The sequence below is a fragment of the Eurytemora carolleeae genome, unplaced genomic scaffold, assembly GCF_000591075.1.
Source record: "Eurytemora carolleeae unplaced genomic scaffold, Eaff_2.0 scaffold672, whole genome shotgun sequence".
Classification (NCBI taxonomy): Eukaryota; Metazoa; Arthropoda; class Copepoda; order Calanoida; family Temoridae; genus Eurytemora; species Eurytemora carolleeae.
Genome location: NW_019396605.1, coordinates 16302 through 37784, shown reverse-complemented (window position 1 = coordinate 37784; position 21483 = coordinate 16302). Strand labels below are relative to the sequence as shown.

At 33.5% G+C, this 21483-nt stretch overlaps 2 protein-coding genes and 1 long non-coding RNA gene across 5 annotated transcripts; 1 reads left to right on the top strand and 2 right to left on the bottom strand.

The window, feature by feature from the left end:
• Positions 1 to 6: 6 nt before the first annotated feature.
• Positions 7 to 7272, top strand: LOC111706185 (uncharacterized). Of its 2 annotated transcripts, none has more exons than XM_023478985.1 (8): positions 7 to 703; positions 1529 to 1588; positions 2424 to 2495; positions 3739 to 3834; positions 4256 to 4339; positions 5349 to 5485; positions 5987 to 6077; positions 6384 to 7272. In XM_023478985.1, the coding sequence occupies exons 1-8, from the start codon at positions 647 to 649 to the stop codon at positions 6438 to 6440; spliced, it is 654 nt and encodes a 217-aa protein (XP_023334753.1). In that variant the 5' UTR covers positions 7 to 646; the 3' UTR covers positions 6441 to 7272. The 2 variants fall into 2 exon arrangements, with proteins under 2 accessions (XP_023334753.1, XP_023334754.1); XM_023478986.1 differs by having other exon boundaries at positions 3739 to 3822; positions 6384 to 7267.
• Positions 7273 to 9753: 2481 nt separating this feature from the next.
• On the bottom strand, positions 9754 to 17070 carry LOC111706197 (putative E3 ubiquitin-protein ligase UBR7). Of its 2 annotated transcripts, XR_002766184.1 has the most exons (12): positions 16965 to 17070; positions 16498 to 16559; positions 15788 to 16265; positions 15669 to 15727; positions 15534 to 15595; positions 14495 to 14591; positions 13343 to 13634; positions 12503 to 12584; positions 11885 to 12067; positions 10955 to 11136; positions 10467 to 10576; positions 9754 to 9925 (listed from the first exon to the last, which is right to left on the bottom strand). XR_002766184.1 is itself a non-coding variant. In XM_023478998.1 (11 exons), exons 3-11 carry the CDS (start codon positions 15947 to 15949, stop codon positions 10517 to 10519), a joined length of 1179 nt encoding a protein of 392 aa, XP_023334766.1. In that variant the 5' UTR covers positions 15950 to 16265; positions 16498 to 16559; positions 16965 to 17070; the 3' UTR covers positions 9754 to 10516. The 2 variants fall into 2 exon arrangements, 1 of the variants encoding a protein (XP_023334766.1); XM_023478998.1 differs by having other exon boundaries at positions 9754 to 10576.
• Positions 17071 to 17279: 209 nt separating this feature from the next.
• On the bottom strand, positions 17280 to 19628 carry LOC111706196 (uncharacterized). The gene is made up of 3 exons (XR_002766183.1): positions 19588 to 19628; positions 17997 to 18040; positions 17280 to 17620 (listed from the first exon to the last, which is right to left on the bottom strand). It is a non-coding gene; the product is annotated as an uncharacterized LOC111706196 (long non-coding RNA).
• Positions 19629 to 21483: the final 1855 nt, after the last annotated feature.

The following is a 21483-nucleotide window of genomic DNA, read 5'->3' as shown; positions in this document are numbered from 1 at the left end:
GAGATTAAGTTGTATCTGGACAATACTGTATTGAGGAATCCCCAGTTTGAGATAAGTATTGAATAATCTCCAGTTCGAGATTAAGTTATATCTGGATGGTACAGTATTGAGGATCCTTTAGTTCGAGATTGAGTTGTATCTGGTAAGACAGTTAATTGAGGATACAGAAGGTTATGTACCTTGATTGGTACTGGTATAAAAGGATTTTTTTGGAGTAGGGCATTTATTACAGAAGTGAAAATAAAAGAAGACAGAAAATTCTTTTTACATTTAATCTGTGTCATTTATTTATTATCTAAAATTCAAAGGCTATTTACAAGTGGTTTCATTATGCATCCCTTTTTTTAGTAACAATTTTAGCCTGCATTAATGTTGCTTTTTAAACTGCCATTTTTCCTGCGAACATAATAAATCTAATTATTTCGCGGACTTTTCTATAAAAATTGGTGGATTTGTAATTTTTTTTATATGCAACATATGAACAGGCCACAACCTTTCCTTGGATTGTATTTTAAATTAGGCCTGAATGGTTCAGCCGTTTTCATGCTAATTGGATACCAAGAAACAGAGAGTCAAGCCAAAAATATATAGATTATAGATTTATTTTCAGTATTATGCGTTTTCCCAGCTAGAAGACACAGTGAAGATGAACAGTGCAATTATGAACGGGGGCGGGGCCTACAAGATGATAGAAATAAAAAAGGTAAGTCTACTCAAATGAACATGGGAATAGCGAGAAGATATTGAGATCGTCTGTTATTTGGAGTTGCTAAAAAATGCCATAGAGTACATGCAAAAATTACTGTACATCTCATGACCTTTTAAAAATGGGGTCTACTCTATTTTAAAAATTGATTTTAGTATTAACTGAAAACAAGAGAAAGATTTTTGGATGTTATTTGTTTCAGCTGGATTACCACTGCAGTTTCCAAATGTTTGATAAATTTCTTAAGCGAAAGTTTGACAAAGCTTTCAAAAAAAGAATTCGAAAACGAAGATTTCTCGAAATTTGTGCTACTTAATTAAAATTTAAAAGTATACATATCCAAAATGCTTTGTTACTCAACCAGCAGTTTTAAAAATAAATCTTTGACAAAAGTCTTTTCACGATGTTCGAAAAAATTACGATTATTATTTTGTTCACAAACCCGCTAAATAGTCTATTTCTTAGAAATAAGACCAAATTGACCTTTGTTAATGGCCCTATGGTGTACAATGTTTTAAAAGCTTTCTTTATTGCTCCTCAGTTTCGAAAATCTATAAATTTGCCACATGAATCGCTAGAAATAAAATTACGTTTTTGAACCTTTGCGCATGCGCACTCCTCAATTAGCATTGAAGAGCTAGAAATAATTAGTGAACTTAATACTTCAAATTTTCACAAGATGTTACGGTGATTACCAATTGCGGTGGTGGAGATTACCAATTGAGGAGCGCGCATGCCACAATACGTACGTTTGGGTGGCGGTGATTACTCATAGAGGACTTCTGCACTCACCCCCTCTTTAAACACTATTTACTACTTTAGATTGAAAGGGGGAGTATTCCTATTTCTGCAACCCTTGACCGACAAATGGGGGACAGACAGGTAAATTAATTTCTTCAACCTTTTCACACCTGTAGGCCATTATTGGCTTTATGCTAAAATGCCGTATCCCATTCTAAAAGTTGCATGATCTGAGCCGGTACAACATTTACTGTATATACATTCATTCGTACTGTCTTACCTGGACTGCCAAGTTTAGAGTTGACCCAGCACGTTTTAGCCTGGCAAGATCGCAGCGGGCGGGAGCTCTTGAAGAACGATCATTCTTCAAGAACGATCGTTCTTTCACAAGAACAAACGTTACTATGAAGAACAATCCCATCGTTCTGAAAAAGAACAGAACACAAAGAAGGGGTTCTTAAGATATTGGAACGGTTAACGGAGAAGAACGGAATGGATATTATCTTAAAAGAACATTTAAAATAAGAAATGCTCTTCTTATTATCAAGAATGTGTTCTAAGTCAGGAACGCATTTTAAATCAGGAATGTATATTGTATGCTTAATCGTCTAGAAATAATTATAAGATTTTTTTGATTTGATCACCTGAAGGATCTAGCTGAAGGCTCTTGTTCTAGAACTGAACGGAACAATTTCAAAAAAGTCGGGACGTGCCCAGTCCTAGCAAGAGAAAACATTTATTCTTTCAAATTGTGTAAATAAAACAAATTTGAAAAAATACGTTACAATTACGATAAAGCTTTACAGGCAATTGTCACAATCCAATTAAGGCTTTTAGATTCACAGGAACAGATGGTAGATACGGGACAATTTTTCATTGTTTTCATTTTTGCACCCCCCCCCCACAGATACCCTCCAATATTCATATTCTGACCCAGAGAATAATAAAAAGACATCCTAGTGTTAAATATATTCAGATTCTACAGGATGGTATAACCCTTACTCAAATATCATCTGGAAATCGAACACTCAGACAAAATGATAGACAGGTACTAAATATCATCTGGGACTAGAAGTAAGACAAAATGATAGACAGATACTCAAATATCTTCTGGAAATCGAACACTCAGACAAAATGATAGACAGGTACTAAATATCATCTGGGACTAGAACTCAGACAAAATGATAGACAGGTACTAATATCATCTGGGACTAGAACTCAGACAAAATGAAAGACAAATGCTCAAATATAATGTGGGACTAGAACTTAGACAAAATGATAGACAGATACATAAATATCATCTGGGACTAGAACTCAGACAAAAGGATAGACAGGTACTGTAAATATCATCTGGGACTAGAACTCAGACAAAAGGATAGACAGGTACTCAAATATTATCTGGGACTAGAACTCAGACAAAATGATAGACAGGTACTCAAATATTATCTGGGACTAGAACTCAGACAAAATGATAGACAGGTACTAATATCATCTGGGACTAGAACTCAGACAAAATGATAGACAGATACTCAAATATCATCTAGGACTAGAACTCAGACAAAATGATAGACAGATACTTAAATATCATCTGGGACTAGAACTCAGACAAAATGATAGACAGGTATTAAATATCATCTGGGACTAGAACTCAGACAAAATGATAGACAGGTACCGTAAATATCATCTGGGACTAGAACTCAGACAAAATGATAGACAGATACTCAAATATCATCTGGGACTAGAACTCAGACAAAATGATAGACAGGTACTAAAATATCATCTGGATACAGCAGGACATATGATAGACAGATACTTAAATATCATCTGGGACTAGAACTCAGACAAAATGATAGACAGGTACCGTAAAGATAATGTTACATCGTCTATACGCAATATCCCCCCTACTGAACTTCCGACCTACTAACTTTCCGACCTACTGCAATATCGGTTCTACGCCAGCTGTTTATTTTTGTATTATATGAGGGTTAGGTTATGTTAAGACAATTTCTGGGCCGAGCGCTGCGGCTAGGACAGGCTAGGGGGCCGAGCGCCGCGGCTAGGGTAGGCTAGGGGGCCGGGCGCTGCGGCCACAAGTCCATATCGCAGCTGTAAAACCACGTGCTAGTAGGTCGGATGTGTTGTATAGCGGATTTGGCGTAGGTCAGAAGTGGAGTATAGCGGATATGTGTAGGTCGAAAAATACACCACCACCGTAAATATCATCTGTAAAAGATTGGAATTGCTAAGATTCCAAGTTCATTTCTTTTCAGTATTTTATTTGACGTTATTAGATGAATGACCGGTCAGAGAGACAGTTAGTTCCTATTCAGCCCTCAGCGGAAAGATACGAACCCCTAAGACATACAGAAAGACAGGTTAACCAAAAAGTACTATTATTTTTCTTTATCTGCAACTATTTATTAAGATACTTTAAATGCATTTGGATTATAAATTGTGTAAAAGCTCTTTCTAAGTTAATCGCAGTGTATTCCTGCAGACATTTAGTCTCCAACAAACTGGTGTCGAACATATTAAGGCCAGAATTATCAACCAGAAATCTTTGCCATTGACACAAGTTTTCTGAGATATATCTAAAAATTACAAAAAAAGTTTAAATTTTAGATTAAAAAAAAGATTTTTTGGCTTCCCCGCGACCTTGTTAGGTCTCAAAGCCTCTGCAATGTAATATTCCCTCCTATAAGTATTGCATCCCTATTGCCTCCCTTTAATGAAGAAATAAATAGTTTTATCTAAAAATTACAGTTAACAGATTTTAAAGCTATAAATAAAAAATACTATTTAAACAAGGCTGAACGGCTTGACCGGCCTCCTCAAGCCCCTCTTGGAGTCTCATCAGAACGCTATGATCCTATTCCAAATCCACAAACACAGGTGAGGAGGAGTGCAGAATCAGCCAAACTTTTACTACATGCGGAGTAGGCTGGGCATATTCATACTTTTTTGAATTTTTTTCTCTTTTCTGTTCTGGTCAGATTGTTCCAAAGAAAGAATGATCGTTCCCCAGGAACGACCCCCAGCCCTTTAGCTGGGTGTGTTACTACTTTTTTAAAATTGTTTTTTCCATCCTATTCTGTTTCCTTCGTTCCCATGAAAGAATGATCATTCCCTAGGAACTTTGCCCAAGCCCTTCAGCTGTGGTTGTTCCTACTTTTTTTAAACTGTTTGTTCCGTCCCATTTTGTTTCCTTTGTTCCTGTGAAAGAACGATTGTTCACTAGGAACAACGTCAAGCCTTTGAGCTGGGCGTGTTCCTACTTTTTTTAATCGTTTGCTCTTTTCCTTTCCATTCCGTTCGTTCCCGTGTAAGAATAATCTTGTTCCAGGAACGACACCTTTCCCTAGAATAAGAATTTATGCACCAGAATCAGCCCAACTCTTTACTTTGCTAGTTAAGGGGGAAGGGTTAATGTTACAAGTACCAGCACTACCTTTTGTTATACTAGAAGAAGAGAAGGATTCATGCATATCAGTATCATCCCACGTTTATTATACAGGAGAAGGATTTATGTACCAGTATAAGCCCACGTTTATTATACAGGAGAAGGATTTATGTATCAGTATCAGCCCACGTTTATTATACAGGAGAAGGATTTATGTACCAGTATCAGTCCATAGTTACTATACAGGAGAAGGATTTATGTACCAGTATCAGCCCACATTAACTATTCAGGAGAAGGATTTATGTACCAGTATCAGTCCATAGTTACTATACAGGAGAAGTATTCATGTACCAGTATAAGCCCACGTTTACTATACAAGAGAAGGATTTATGTACCAGTATCAGTCCATAGTTACTGTACATGAGATGGATTTATGTACCAGTATCAGTCCACGTTTACTATTTAGGAGCAATTTTTGTCTTCACAATTTTCTTTATTTAGAGTCTGCAAAGTAGAAACATCACAGAACCTCCAATAAATGGATCAGTCGGAGGCAATGGTGGAGGCAATGGAGGAGAAGGGGGAGGACAAAATTGGAGGGTTCCCCCACCACCACCATCTAGAGATGGAACATTACGGTATAACGTCTATCTTAATATCTTTATCTATCTATCTATCTATATATCTATTTATCTATTTATCTATCTATCTATATATCTATCTATATATATGTCTAACTATCTATATATCTAACTATTTATCTATCTATCCATCTATCTATCTGTCTATCTATCTATATATATCTATCTATCTATCTATCCTTCTATCTATCTATCTATCTATCTATCTATTTATCTATCTATCTTACTATCTATCTATCTATCTATCCTTCTATCTATCTATCTATCTATTTATCTATCTATCTTACTATCTATCTATCTATCTATCTATCTATCTATCCTTTTATCTATCTATCTATCTTACTATCTATCTATCTATCTATCTATCTATCCTTTTATCTATCTATCTATCTATCTATCAATAGATCTATCTATCTAACTATCTATCTATCTATCTATCTATCTATCTATCTATCTATCTATCTATCTATCTATCTATCTATCTATCTATCTATCTAGACTTGAAGGAACTGCTACTCCTCCTCGTCCATCAGAGGAGAGTAACGGAGTTGCATTAATTACTCCTCAAGAGCCAGAACTTTACACCAAGGTATTAATTAATTAATTAATTAATTCATTCATTCATTCATTCATTCATTCATTCAACTATTCATACATCCTCTTATCTATTAATCTATTTATCTATGTATCTATTTTCTTTGTATCTATTTTTCTATTCATCTATTTAACTTTGTATCTATTTATCTATTCATCCTTTCATCAATACAATTGTGCATCTATTTTTCTTTTTATCTATTCATTTATCTGTCTATTCATCTATCTATCTATTCATCTATCCATCTATTCATTTATCTATCTATTTATCTATCTATCTATTCATCTATCTATCTATCAGGAAGATGAGAAGTGGTGGTGGGTGTGCTGTCTTGAATTCTGTTTTTGTCTTCTCTAGAAAGTCAAAGTTGGATTTATCCTAACATATTGTGCTGTAATTAGAAAAACAATTTACCATGAGTATTGAATAAGTCGAATGAAATATCATGTTAATATTTATAGATATTATTGAGTCACGTTCTACAAGTGAAAGATCTCTTTAAAACATAAAGTAAAGAAAGTGTATTGCATATTTTAACAATGATGTAAACAAGCTGTTAATAATTTGCCAAAATGTTATAAACTATTTTTTCTATTAGAATTAAGCTTGATGCAGCAACATAACAGCTGTAGTTTAGTAAAGCTAAGCTAGTGCAGCAACATAACAACTGTAGTATTGCTAAGCCAGCGCAGAACTGGATTGAAATTTTCTAAACCATATATAAATGCCATGACTGGGGTTTCCAGTGGAAAATTTTTCGAAAAACATGTGAATTTTTTTTTCGTATTTCGCAAACTTTTGCGCGGAATTTTGTGTAAACAAATTTCACACAACAAAATTTTGTATGCAATATTTGCGAAAATTTTCACGGAATAATCACATTTATGTTTGCAGAAAATCCGTAATTTTTTTCGCGAAATTTTAATTTTTTTTCTTCCACAAAATTTTTATCTTTTTTCTGCAGATTGCAATGCATAATTTTGGTTAAACAACAAATTTTTGCAACACGTTTTTTCCATTCCTTTGGAAATCCTGGTCATGAGGTAGGTCAAAATGATAAATTAAAATATGATTGAGTTTGTAAGATATTTGTAATCCAGACAAAAAAAGCTGCAAGGTACTTTCCATCCCTTGCAGCACTGTACTGTACTGTACAGTGCTGTGCTGTACTGTACTGTACCGTACTGTGCTGTACTGTACTGTACTTTACTGTACTGTACATTACTTTACTGTACTGTACAGTACTTTACTGTACTGTACAGTACTTTACTGTACTGTACAGTACTTTACTGTACTGTACAGTACTTTACTGTACTGTAAAACTTCTTTCTCCCTAACCAAATCATTAAATATTACTTTAAATGCCTATAGAAAAGGCAGTATACCTAATTCAACATTGGAATCATCATGTTTTAAGGATTAGGGTTGTTAATTCAATCTCATTCTTTGTGGGTAACCCTGTAAAGAAACACTACAAAGTTGTAATGTAAGGAGTAGTGGTTCTATAGGAGAGGATGGATAGGGCTTTTATTTACATTTTACCGTCATGTCTACATCCTTAACATTAAACAATATATTATATCACAAAACTGCCTGAAAAAATGCCAAACAATTATGAATCTCAATTTTTAATATTTGATTTAGTCATTATTATTAAGACCTAAAAGCTATTGTACAATATTTGAATGAATGTAAAAAATCTTACTCTAATGAATAAATATATTAGCTTTAAACCAGTAAAATTGTGTTTATTTTAACTTTACTGTATTTTTGGTAATTTATTTTCATATCCCCACTATGAATTACGAAATTAAACGTATTCCAATTATTTGTCAGCATAAGGAGAATGATTGCCAAAGAAGCGACAAAACATTGTGTAAATTCAACAAAATATCCCTTGTTTGACAGTAACCCAACTTTTGCTGCAAATAAACAACTTTTTGTTGAATGTGAGCTATTTATCGTTACTTATTTTGGCGGCCCAACGAATATGGGAATTCCAAAATGTTTTTCTTCCATTATTGATCTTCATAATTGAGATTTGTCTAATAAGACACAAAATACTTTCTCCTTGCAATCTTTGACTTTTATTCAAATTCAAATTTAAATTCAAATTCAAAGTTGATTGTGGAAATGTCCTTTAATTCCCATGTTTATTGGGAATGATCTATACTTTGGAGAAAAAAATGAGCGGGAGAGGTTGAACTAGATGAACGATATATAATATCACTAGCCTAGACTTGTCGCAGTCTAGAGTAAGAAATCCACCATTTTTCATCAAATTTAAAATTTGTTCAACCACTAAAATTGTAATTTTTTCATTATCATTTTTATTTACTTTTAAAAACTTTTTTATTTGTAGAACTGCTGAGACATTATATTTTTGCTTTCAACCACTGGGTTTAACATTTTTAAGGCAACTTTTTTGTTTTAATAACTGGGTTGAAGATTTTTCAGCAACTTTTATGCTTTCAACTGCTAGGTTCAAGAATTTTTAGCAACTTTTTTTCCTTTCAACCACTGGGTTTAAGAATATTTAGCAACTTCTTTGCTTTCAACTGACGGAAAACAGTTTTTCTGGAAAAACATTTTTGCTTTAAACCACTTGGTTTAAGATTTTTCTTAAACTTTGTTGATTTCAACCACTGGGTTTAAGATATTTCAGAAACTTTGTTGATTTCACCGCTGGGTTGCTTTTAACCAAAGTTTTTCATAAAAAAAACATTTTCTTTGAACCACTAGGTTCAACATTTAAATAAATTTTTTTGGTTTCAACTTTCAACTGCTGGAATAAAATTTTGTTACAAAATTTTAGTTTGCAAAACCATATTTTAAACTGTGTCTGCCACACTATATTTTTAACTGGGTTTTCCACACTATTCTAATCTGGGTCTGCCACACTATATTCAAAACTGGGCCTGCTACACCATATTCTAAACTGGGTCTGCTACACCATATTCTAAACTGGGTCTACTAAATCATATTCTAAACTGGGTCTGCAAAACCATATTTTAAGCTTGGTCTGCCACACTATATTCTAAACTGGGTCTGCTACACAGTATTCTAAAATGGGTCTAATACACCATATTCTGAACTGGGTCTTCCACACTAAAATTCTAAACTGGGTCTGCTCAAATGAACACTTCTGGGACAATTCTCGAAATTATGAATGAATTTTGATTGTCAATTGAAACATTAATCAATATAATATTATTTAGAATGCAGAAAATAAATTAAACTAACTTCATTTTGACGAAAATTTTTTTTTGAAATTTTCATGAAAATTTCCTCATATCATAGGGCGGTAATGTTGGTCAAACGGCGGTAAAATAAATCAATAAATCAGTCAAATGACACTCCATAAAGCAAATTAGCTTGATTGTATATTAGTAATTCCTTAAAAACATTCCTACTAGCTCTTTAAAGAATAAAAAGTGACCTTTCTCTGATCAAGGATAAATGAGATATCATTCTCGGGAAATTTGATGAATTTCAACTGTGGTGTCTTTATAAATAGGATTTGCGGATTGTGCTTTAGAGACAATTTTACACAAATTTTCAGAAATCAATAAAAATATTTTAAGAAAAAAACGTCAATTTTCTCCTAATTGGTAATAGAGATTTGATGGTTTCCATTGTATTGGTGGTTTCTGCGAATTTCAGAGAAAACAAAGATATTGATATGTTTATTTTTATTTTGAATTAAATGCATATTGCTAACAGATTTGGAACAATTTAACAAAAATAAAAAATGTGAGATCTTTAGGAAACATTGGACGAATGCACCGGGATAGAAATAGATACGGATTCAAATATTTAATTTTTACACGTGTTTGATCCAACTATTTACACGTGTTTGATATAGATCCAACCATTTGCACGTGTTTGGTATAGATTCAACTATTTACACGTGTTTGGTATAGATCCAACAATTTACACGTGTCTAGTATATATCCAACTATTTACACGTGTCTGGTATATATCCAACTATTTACACGTGTCTAGTATATATACGACTATTTACACGTGTCTAGTATATATCAAACTATTTACACGTGTCTAGTATAGATCCAACTATTTACAGGTGTCTAGTATATATCAAACTATTTACACGACGTGTCTAGTATATATCCAACTATTTACACATGTCTAGTATTTATCCAACTATTTACACGTGTCTATTATATATATCCAACTATTTACACGTGTCTGGTATATATCCAACTATTTACACATGTCTAGTATATATCCAACTATTTACACGTGTCTATTATATATATCCAACTATTTACACGTGTCTAGTATATATCCCACTATTTACACATGTCTGGTATATATCCAACTATTTACACGTGTCTATTATATATATATCCAACTATTTACACGTGTCTGGTATAGATCCAACTATTTAAACGTGTCTAGTATATATCCAACTATTTACAGGTGTCTGGAGGGGGCAGATCCAACTTGGGACGCTTCTTGGACTTCATCTCCTGATTAAAAAAAAAATATTAAATTTTCCCCTTTAGAAGGTTCGTAAACAATAATCCTCCATTTATTTTAAATGATCTTTTCTCTTTAAATTGACGTTGGCATTTCTGCCTAGGAAGAAATTGACAGAATTGAGCACTCTTCAAAACATCTCCAGTCTAATTGATCAAATGATTAAGGTGTATGGAAGGGCAAATAACATTGTATTTGTAACGACAGTTACTTGAATTGTATAAGAACATAATAAAAAATAATAAATTAGATCGAACTCGAAACCATCAGAAAAAGTTGGATGAAATGGGAAGTGAATAAAAAATCCAAGTAAAATCTATTTTTAGAAAAAAAATAAAGAAAATTATTAAGAATTAAATAAACGACACCTGAAAGAAGTTTTGAATATCTTCTTGTTTGACGACCTTCCCCTCCCTGGCGAAGTCGGCGAGGAAGCCCATGAGATCAGTCTTCATGTTGTTGTACATGGATATGGCCTGGACCTGCTTAACCCTGTCCATCTGGGAGAGAACTTCCATGCCCTGCTCAAACTGTCCTTTTTCGCTCAGCCCTACACCATTGTTATTGTTTAAAAATAAAGTTTTTTTCTTCATTTTTTATATAAACCTAAAATCAGGACAACAGTTTTCAAAAATCCCCCCCCCTCTTCTATACCATTTGCCCCTTCCCGTGTTTTACTATTTGGCCCTATTTGCTCTTTTCCAACAAGATTTTAAAATATAAATTAATTAATAAATATCCACCACAACCTTGAGTTAATTTCATCTGTCAGACAATTGTTTTACATACCAAGAAACCCATAAAACTGTGGAATAGGAAGACGAACGTTAGACTCAAACTTTGATTTTAAATAGTCTAATGAACAGGAAACACAGCAATCGTTTATTGTAAACAGACCTATTCCATTTTCAAGCTACTGCTAATATAACTATTTGATTTATATCAATATTAAACACAAATAAGATTTCTTAACAGTCGTCTTCGTATCACACAGTTGCTCGGGTCCCACTGTAGCTGAAGCATTAAGAACACAATTTTGTTAATAACAACACAGATAGAACACTAGATGTCGTCTTTTCTAGATTTAGGGGTTTTTCGTAGAAGCCCAAAAGAGTTACGCACATGCTGTGTTGAATAACAAGACAGAGTGAGAGCCTGTTCTACGCCGCATGCATAACTCCTTTAGGCCTCTGCCTCAGGGTTATTGTGAACGAAAAACCCCTAAATCTTGAAAAGACGACATCTAGTGTTCTATCTGTGTAGTTATTAATCAAAGAGTATGCAAATAATATTAGTACCTTGAGATTCATAATAATGGACAGTATCTGTGTTATCAAGAAGGAAACTAATGTTGTGTTGAGTATACTGTAGAACACAGGAGGAACACTGGCACAGGCTACTGCGCCAGTTTTCAGGGAGAAACATGGTTCCGGTCAACTCAGGATTATTGGTTGGTAGTTTACAGACAGGTTCCAAGGAATCTTTATCCCATAAAAATAAATTTGTAAATTCTTCAATCTAATCTTTTTTTCTTAAAATACCTTGTTTTCTGTCTTGTCCACTAATCTATCTAGTCTACCTATGCAGAATACCAAGTCTACCTGGTCTATCTAGTCTTCGTAGTCTAATTAATCTACCTAGTCTACCTAGTCTATCTAGTCTAATTAGTCTTCTTAATCTTCTTAGTCTTCTTAGTCTTCTTAGTATAATTAGTCTAATTAGTCTAATTAGTCTAATTAGTCTAATTAGTCTAATTAGTCTAATTAGTCTAATTAGTCTAATTAGTCTAATTAGTCTACCTAGTCTACCTTGTCTACCTAGTCTACCTAGTCTACCAAGTCTACCTTGTCTACCTAGTCTACCTAGTCTACCTGGTGTCCCGTGTCTATATTGTCTACCTAGTCTACCTAGTCTACCTGGAGTACTAGAATCAACTGTTTTGTTGACTTCAACGTCAACAACATTAACATTAACAGATTCATCTTTATCTCGAGCTCCCTGAATTTAAGATTGTCATCAAAAATTAAATCAATTCAAAATCTTGGGATTTGCTTTTAGGACAAATTATGTGTAGGACAAAAAATAGTAGCACAAATGATGTGAAGGACATATGATTTGTAGGACAAATGATGGTAGCACAAATGACATTAGGACAAATGATGGGAAGGACACATGATTTGTAGGACAAATGATGTGTAGGACATGAACGAAAGGACCAATGATTGTAGGACAGATAACATAGCGATGCAATATATAAATCTATAAAATCAACGCCCTTTTATTTCTAGAATCGAATAAAAGGAAATTATGAACAAGATAATAGCTCAGGTATTCATAAATTCCGATTTCGGCTTTTTTTTGTTGACTAAGGTTTTTATTTTATAATAAGTAAAAACCATCTTAATAATATATTTTGAATAAAGATCTCGAGTGTGCTGCTATGTGTTGTTTAATGTTTAAATGGTAAAAAAAAATAATTTAAATCAAACTCAAGAGAAAAAACAAGATCAAGATCAGAATAAAAGTTCGGATAAAGAGGAAATAAAGATGAAGATGAAGATGATGAACATGAAGATCAAGATCAAGATCAGGATGAAGATGAAGATGAAAATCAAGATCAAGATCAAGATCAAGATCAAGATCAAGAACAAGTTGAAAATGAAGATGAAGATGAAGATCAGGATGAAGATGAAGATGAAGATCAAGTTCAGATTAAGATGAAATGAAGAACAAATATAATAAGGAAAGTTAAGTACCCCTGTATTCTGCAGTCCCTGGTAATGGTTTAGAATAGGATATTTGGCAACACAATGCAAACAGATCATCTCCGCATACGATGAGTCCTCAGGGGGCCCGGCCCCCAATCCAAGATGGCGACCATGATACCAATCTTCACAGACAATACATTGGATCATCTGATCCTGGATTGGATCCTGTGGATCAGGGTAGGGTCGACAGCAGGAGCAGTAAGTTCCGGAGTAATTCTGATTATACACGTTCTCATTCTCAATCTTTCCAGGTCGAAGCTTACATGCTGTCAGTCCAGACCTACATAAACATAATGAAAATGATGATCATAATGATGACAATGATGACAATGATGACAATGATGACAATGACGACAATGACGACATTGACGACAATGATGACAATGATGACAATGATGACAATGATGACAATGATGACAATGATGACAATGATAATGACAATGATAATAATAATAAATTTAAATATTAATAAACAATTGAGATAGAAATAAGTCAATATTTATGCCAAACTCTAATCTGTCAGAGATTGGTAAATGGATCAAAGAAACCATAATGATATTTTCCATGGAGATGTTTCAACCAATTTTCAAGGGGGAACGTCTCCCCTTCCCCTATGACTGAACTATGTCATTAACAAAAGTTGTTGAGCTAAGATTGCTCGCTAATGAAAGCTATTTAAGGACTTGGACAGATGAAACAGCTAGCAGCTCACCCAGATGTTGACCCGGTGTTTATATTGTAAATTGTATTTGTAACATGTTGCCCATTATTGAGATTAGATCTCATTTATTGAGTAAATAGAACCACCAGGAAACGTCCTCATAGTCTCACCTACATTCATGTTTATTGATATTCTAAGCCATTGTAGGCACTCTTATTCTAAACCTAATAAGTATGTTTGTGATAGATTTTCAACCTGTCACAGACCTGACATTGCAGGAAAGTGATTCTATATTATATCTGTTACTGATAAATATATGAGTTCCCAGGTTAGAGCCGGACGTTTTAAAGGTGTGGAGAATAGGGGCCTGGCTGATATGCATCGATCGGGCGAATCCCTAAGGTTTGTAGATCAACAAAAGTAACTTAAAGACAAACCAAAGTTGAAAATGCGCAAAATGACTATTTCCTGTCACGAACCTGGGTGTACCACAGTCACACTTGAAGTTCCTCTTTGTGTACAGTTCCACCATCTCGTGTCCATCATGGCAATGATAGGAACAGGCCAAACAAATTCCTAGTTTTAAATCACGAATTAGATATTCGTAAATATTGAATATATAACATTTTCTGCAAATGAATATCATGACAACAATCTGAAATTTTCTGATATACTCCGCCAGGAGGAGTCCTGAAAATAATCCTAACATAAACACACATCTGAGAAGACCTCCAAACATGAACTCCCTAGACCAGCCTCTTGTTAAAGCATTTAATTGTGGCAACCACCTCCCCCAAAATTGAAAATGGTTAAAATTGGCTACCTAACTACCTAAACTACCTGAACAAACTGATCTACCTAAACTACCTAAACTACCTGAACAAACTGATCTACCTAAACTACCTAAACTACCTGAACAAACTGATCTACCTAAACTACCTGAACTACCTGAACAAACTGATCTACCTAAACTACCTAAACTACCTGAACAAACTGAACAACCTGAACTACCTGATCTACCTAAACTACCTGAACAACCTGAACAACCTGATCTACGTAAACAACCTGATCTACCTGAACTACCTGAACTACCTAAACTACCTGAACAAACTGATCTACCTAAACAACCTGATCTACCTAAACTACCTGAACAACCTGAACAACCTGATCTACCTAAACAACCTGATCTACCTGATCTACCTGAACTACCTGAACTACCTAAACTACCTGAACAACCTGATCTACCTGAACAACCTGATCTACCTAAACAACCTGATCTACCTGATTTACCTAAACTACCTAAACTACCTGAACAACCTGATCTACCTGAACAACCTGATCTACCTGAACAACCTGATCTACCTGATCTACCTGAACTACCTAAACTACCTGACCCACTAAACCACTAAAACTACCAGAACTACCTTACCTAAATAAACTACCTTAACTATAACCGGGATTTCTAGATCTTGACCAACCTGGCCTACTTGACCTACCTAAACTACCTGACCTGTGTACCTGCAGGTTTGAAGTCTGGAGAACTTGGCACTGAGCATGTAGTGCAGGCATAAAGTGCTTGTCTAAACAAATTATTATAAAAAACATTTTCGGTGAAATTTAATATTATTACAAACATTAATAAAATGTTTTCACCTTTTTACATAACCCTGATCATAGCTACAGTTCTTATCGTCTCCTGCTCCCAAGACAGCCTGAATTAAATATCAACTATGATAAAAGGGACTGCTTTGATTTTTGAATAAGTCACTTACATTCGCATCCTCTTCTAACTCTTGCTCATCTTGCAATACATCCAGCATAGTAACACCATCATCAGCTAATTCACTAACAACAGCTGATCCCGTTGGATCAGTTGATTCTTCGTGGATTTCATCAATGCCGCGTTTACCATTTCCATTCAACTGATCCGCCATTTTATCTGAAAGTAATCGAATTTTCCTTTCTTGGAAAGTAAGTTTAAAATATATTATATATATATATATTTTTAAGGCATCTTAATAGAGAGAAATAAATGGTTAAAAGAAGCGACAATTCGCAATTTTGATAAAGCTCAATTTACATGTCTGGTCATCAAGTTTATGCTAGGTTTAATAATTTCCAGGTCCCTCAAACTGTAGATAGATTGATAAATCAATTGAAAATCGACAGATCAATTATCGATTAATGATGTGTAAGAGAAGCGGCAGCATCGTGAGCCAAAGATACATTTCTTTTCAGCCGAACAGGATTCTAAAAGATAAAAATAAATTGATAACTTTTACCATTGTTAACACATTTAAGCATTGAATAAATAAATCAGCAAAACAAATAGAACAACAATAAAGCAATATAACAATATAGCAATATAGCAATATAGCAATATAGCAATAAATCAATAAAAAATAATCATTAACTCATTTAATCAGTTTATCAATTATTAGTATTTAAATATTGATATTTGCCTTGAATAAATTAAATCTACCTGGGGAGGAGGGGCAGGAGGTGCTGGGGTAGGAGCAGGTTCAGGTTCAGTGTATTCTCCTCCTTTAACAAAAAAACTTAAGCTAGAAATCTGAAAAATTTCACAATATTATTAACTACAAAAACAAAAATACAAACAAAAAACAAATTACAATAGCAATACAAACAACAACAAAAACAACAAAAACAACAACAACAACACCACAACATAAATAAAAATATCAAACCAATATAAAACAATATAACAATAATAATTACAATAAAAATAATAATAACAATAACATTAACAACAACTACTACAACAACAACATCACAAATACTAAACCAATATAAAACAATAAAAATAATAATAACAGTAACATTAACAATAACAATAACAACAACAACAACAACATTACAAATACTAAAACCAATATAAAACAATAAAAATAATAATAACAGTAACAATAACAACAACAAGAAAAATACCTATTGTATCACAGATCTGTTGCATAAAATCAATCTCCTTCAAGATTTTAGTTTTATGACCAAACTGTTCTCCTCTGAACCCAAAATATGTTTTTATTTTAAAATCCTTTAAGTTAAAGGGGCTGTGGACGATAAATATAGTGACTCTTTAATACTAATTTTTTCTTAAATAAAGCTGCTTTAAAGGGAGTGACCGGCTATGTAAGGTAGTTGAACTGAGTATGCAGTGTTGTGGAAAACTTCTTTCGGATTCATTTAAGACATATTAAACTTTTTAAAGATCTGTAAATCCTGAGTTTGAGCGAAAANGAGATATACAGTGAGATATACAGTGAGATATACAGTGAGATATACAGTGAGATATACAGTGAGATATACAGTGAGATATACAGTGAGATATACAGTGAGATATACAGTGAGATATACAATGAGATATACAGTGAGATATACAGTGAGATATACAGTGAGAATCAGAAAACTGAGGAATTTGTGTAGTCTTCTATTCTCTTTTAAATATGAATATTTGCTTGGTAATTTGTAATTTGTAATTGTTATATGATCAGTGTGTGTCTGTTGTGTGTTCCTGACCTGATCTGACCGGCCTGGAGAAACATGAAGCTCTTCAGAATCACAGGTATCATACTCCCCTCTTCTTACTACAATATTCAACTACAGCTGTCGTCGTATATATCAATACTATGAAAACGACTTTCGTTTTGAGTTTTCTATTTCTACCAAGCTTTCAAACAGCATGGATACACATAAAAATGTAAACAAAGAGAATCTGTCAATTAACATCTCCTCTTTCTTTACTTTAAAAAAGATTGTTATAAATCAAAACTTAACAGAAAGGTGTCTTCATTGTTTTGATATAAATGCCGAACATCAAAATCAAATTAAAAAAATTATTTAGATTTTTTAAAGATGTAAGTGTCGTAATAAATTAGTACGCTATTCTGTTGCAAAGCGCACTGGAAGCCTAAATTTTAAAATTGGCATCAAATCTAGCGCAAAATTGGTAGAATTTGTCACCTTTCAGATCGTTTATCTCCACTACAGTAAAATCAGGAAGATCTCTAAAAAAATAACAAATTTGTTAAAAACTAAAATATCAAACACGAGACAAAATTGATGAAACTATGATTCTTTCAGTATTTTTGGTAGGAAAAAGTTCGGAAGCGATATTTCTGAAAAAGGATTTTTAAAAATGTTTTTATCTTGAAAAGCTATAATTGTACACTCTTGCTTACAGAGAAGCCCATAATTGGAAGTTTTAACTGACGACATTGTCATTGTAAACGTCTTGGATTTTTAAAAATAAATTTTTGAAACTATTTTGTACTTTAACATTCTTCCTAACTTCATCGTGAATATTATGATGAACTCGGTACAAAATAATCATCGTGCTATAAAGTTAATTTAGCTGCAGATGTGCTATAAAGTTTTGATTGCTTCCCGGATTTTCTCCAAATTTTTTGGATATTTCCAAAATATTTTTTCAATTGAAATTAAAATAAAATTGAAATCAACTTTATTTTTTGACTTCTGCTTTGTTTCAAAGCTTTTTTTGATCTAGAAATAGCCATTAAAATAAGAAAAGTACAGAAACGTTTCATAAAATTACCTTTAACGATATTATTTCACACGAGGTGCTATTAAGTTTTTAGAATTAAATTTTCTCTATATCTCGAAGGTTCTCGCCTTTTTAGATTATATTTTGTCCCTCGCTAAAGCTCGGGACAAAATTAAATCTAAAAAGACTTGAACCTTCTCAATAAAGAGAAAATTTCTGTCCAAAAACTTTATAACACTGCGAACCAAAATAACAGTGTTAAAAATAGTTATTATGAAAAGAGAGTTACTATTAATTTTAAACCAGGCTTCCACGGCCCCAATTCCCGATTTTAACTTTTAACCGTTGCTCTTAAGTTTTTCGTGGATTTGGAAAAATATAAATTTTTCAAGACAAATTTTTCTAGTCTAGACATCCGTAAACCTTTCATGGGATCATGTGAGGTCCTACAACAAATGTTGGCCCGATCGGTTCAGCCGTTTTGACGTTTATCGGTTACAAACAAACAAATAAACAAGCAAACAAATTTAAAAATGGATGGGGAAAATAAACAGTAACAGGGTTTCCATGCGCAATAGCGTTTTATTCAAGTTTATGAGAGTTTAATCATATTTTGTTAAAAACTGCTTTTCATAATAATAACAAATACATTCCTAAGTTAATTATCAAAAACTAGACTTTAAGAAGATGCAAAGCTTTAGCTACACATGAGGTAAGTTTTACCGCAATAATGCGCAACATTTCTATTTTTCTTCTGATATCCATAACAACAGTCACGGAAAATAGTTTATTGTCCTAGATAAGATAGACAGCTACAGATCAAGATAAGATATGTTGCGCATTGGAAACCCATTGGTTGAATCTAACCAGGGGCGTAGTTAGGAATTAGTTTAGGTGGGGGGGGCTTGATTTTTTTTTCATTCAGGAAGGGGGGGGGCCTCAGCAACCATTAGGGCATAAAAAATCCCTAAAGACCCCCTGATTTCACTGGTCCAGGGGGAGGGGCCGAGCCCCCATAGCCCCCCCCCCCCGACTGCCTCTGAATCTAACCTTGGGTGTTGAATATTAAAAGATTTGTCTATTTGTTTAAGTTCTGTCTTCACACTTTTTAAAGATAATTCTCCATTCTCCTTCTTTTCTCTTCTCCTAGAACCTAAACAATTCAATCTTAACTATAGGCGTAATTTCAACCTATCTCCATCTATAGAGTGGTATTTCGGTAAATGTGGTTTAATAAATAATATTTTTAAAGAACATACAAGCTGAAGTGCCCGGCGTTGCCCGTGGAATTTTAGAAACACTTTTTAAAACTTTCGAATTTGAAAACAAAATTCTCTTTTTGAAAAAAAGAATGTTTTTTTTAGCCAATGTTACGGTCCCAGGGTACTCAAGGGTTCCCTGAAACAAAAATCCACCCATTCGGTCCAGCATTTTGGCCGGCTATAGGGAATATATACGAATATCTTTTGTTTTATTATATAGATTCACAATTAACCGTTATTGAACCCAAATTATTCCTACCGAAAATTGCTTGCATCCAGTATAATTATTATGAAGCACAGTGTTGATGAATAAAGTGTTATAAAAATCGTTGTGTTTTCGTAAATATATATGTATGTGATATTTGCATTTAAATAATAAATATACCTAATATATTCCTGGACTGGTGTACTGGCTGGGGGGAACGCAAAGGAACATGTTCAAATATTTCCGGCCGCCGGTTTCCACATTCAAATACAGAACCAGTTGGCCGTGGGAACCGAAGCGGGTCCTGTGAAAAAAAAATTAATAATTAAATAATATTTTTCAGCAATATTTAAAGGGAGTGTTCGCGAAAAATGAAAGGGGGTATAGACTTAATGCGATAAAAAAGCGCTTTTGATCGCTTCTAATCTTACTTTTATCTGTTGCGTCTATAAGGAGAAAATTGTTAAAAACGACTAATACCGAAGAACGTATTGTCCATACAAATTCAGAAAGATGCAACATTCAACTCGGATCGTAAACAAATCAATTTAATTTCCCCAAGGTAGGAGTTTTGAACGTCGAATTTGCGCTCAAACTCAGGATTTACAGATCTTTAAAAAGCTTTTTATGTCTCAAATGAATCCGAAAGAAGCTTTCCACAACACTGCATACTCAGTTCAACTACCTTACATAGCCGGTCACTCCCTTTAAACTAACCTTGAGGTGTAGTGCAAAGGCAATTATGAATGAAACACTAACGTTACTCGGTAGTTTCATCAACAGGGATACAGCGTCAGTGTAATCATATACTTAAAATCAATCAATCAATTAAATAATAAAAATAAGTAAAGCAATTAATCTATAACATTTCTATAAATATATTTAACAATCATGATATCAAATGATCAGTCATGTTATCCAAATCGGGATCAATTGATCAATATGTCAACCAATTAATACATTTGTTTAGTAATTATGAAAAACAAACATCTTTAATAAACACAAAGACTTTTTGAGAAATCAAACGAAAATCTTGATTATACTGATCGATCAGTTGATTTGATTTATTTTATTTGATTGATTGATAAAATTCCTAGAATAAGATCTCGAACTGAGACTAGGAGGGAAACTGTTATTTGATCCACAAGTCCTGAAAGAAAACAATATAAATAAACTGTACTGTACTGTACTTTACTGTACTGTACTGTACTGTCCACGTAATGTAATGTGCATGTCCTATTCACAACAGCAACATTCAAATCTGGATCTGCACAAAAAAATAAGAAGATAACTTCGTTTCTTGATCATTGCAGACTTGAACTTAGCAGAGACAAGAAAGGAAACTAACAGAATTGTAAATATGTATTTCATGTACTGAATAATCTCCAGTACCTATTTTGTGTACAGTTCAAAGTTGTACTGTCAAAATATATTATGTACATAATAACCTTGATTACAGTTGTGCTGTAATTATGTGTT

Bases quoted from the DNA above. Each gene is read 5' to 3' on its own strand.
- LOC111706197 (XM_023478998.1), bottom strand. From the start codon at position 15,949: ATGGCGGATCAGTTGAATGGAAATGGTAAACGCGGCATTGATGAAATC. The intron at 15,596-15,668 runs GTGAAAACATTT...TAATTTGTTTAG, and splicing joins GATCAGGGTTATGTAAAAAG to ACAAGCACTTTATGCCTGCA. The intron at 12,585-13,342 runs GTACTTAACTTT...TCTTAAATTCAG, and splicing joins AGGGACTGCAGAATACAGGG to GGAGCTCGAGATAAAGATGA.
- LOC111706185 (XM_023478985.1), top strand. From the start codon at position 647: ATGAACAGTGCAATTATGAACGGGGGCGGGGCCTACAAGATGATAGAA. The intron at 704-1,528 runs GTAAGTCTACTC...TTACTACTTTAG, and splicing joins AGATGATAGAAATAAAAAAG to ATTGAAAGGGGGAGTATTCC. The intron at 3,835-4,255 runs GTACTATTATTT...TATTTAAACAAG, and splicing joins AAAGACAGGTTAACCAAAAA to GCTGAACGGCTTGACCGGCC.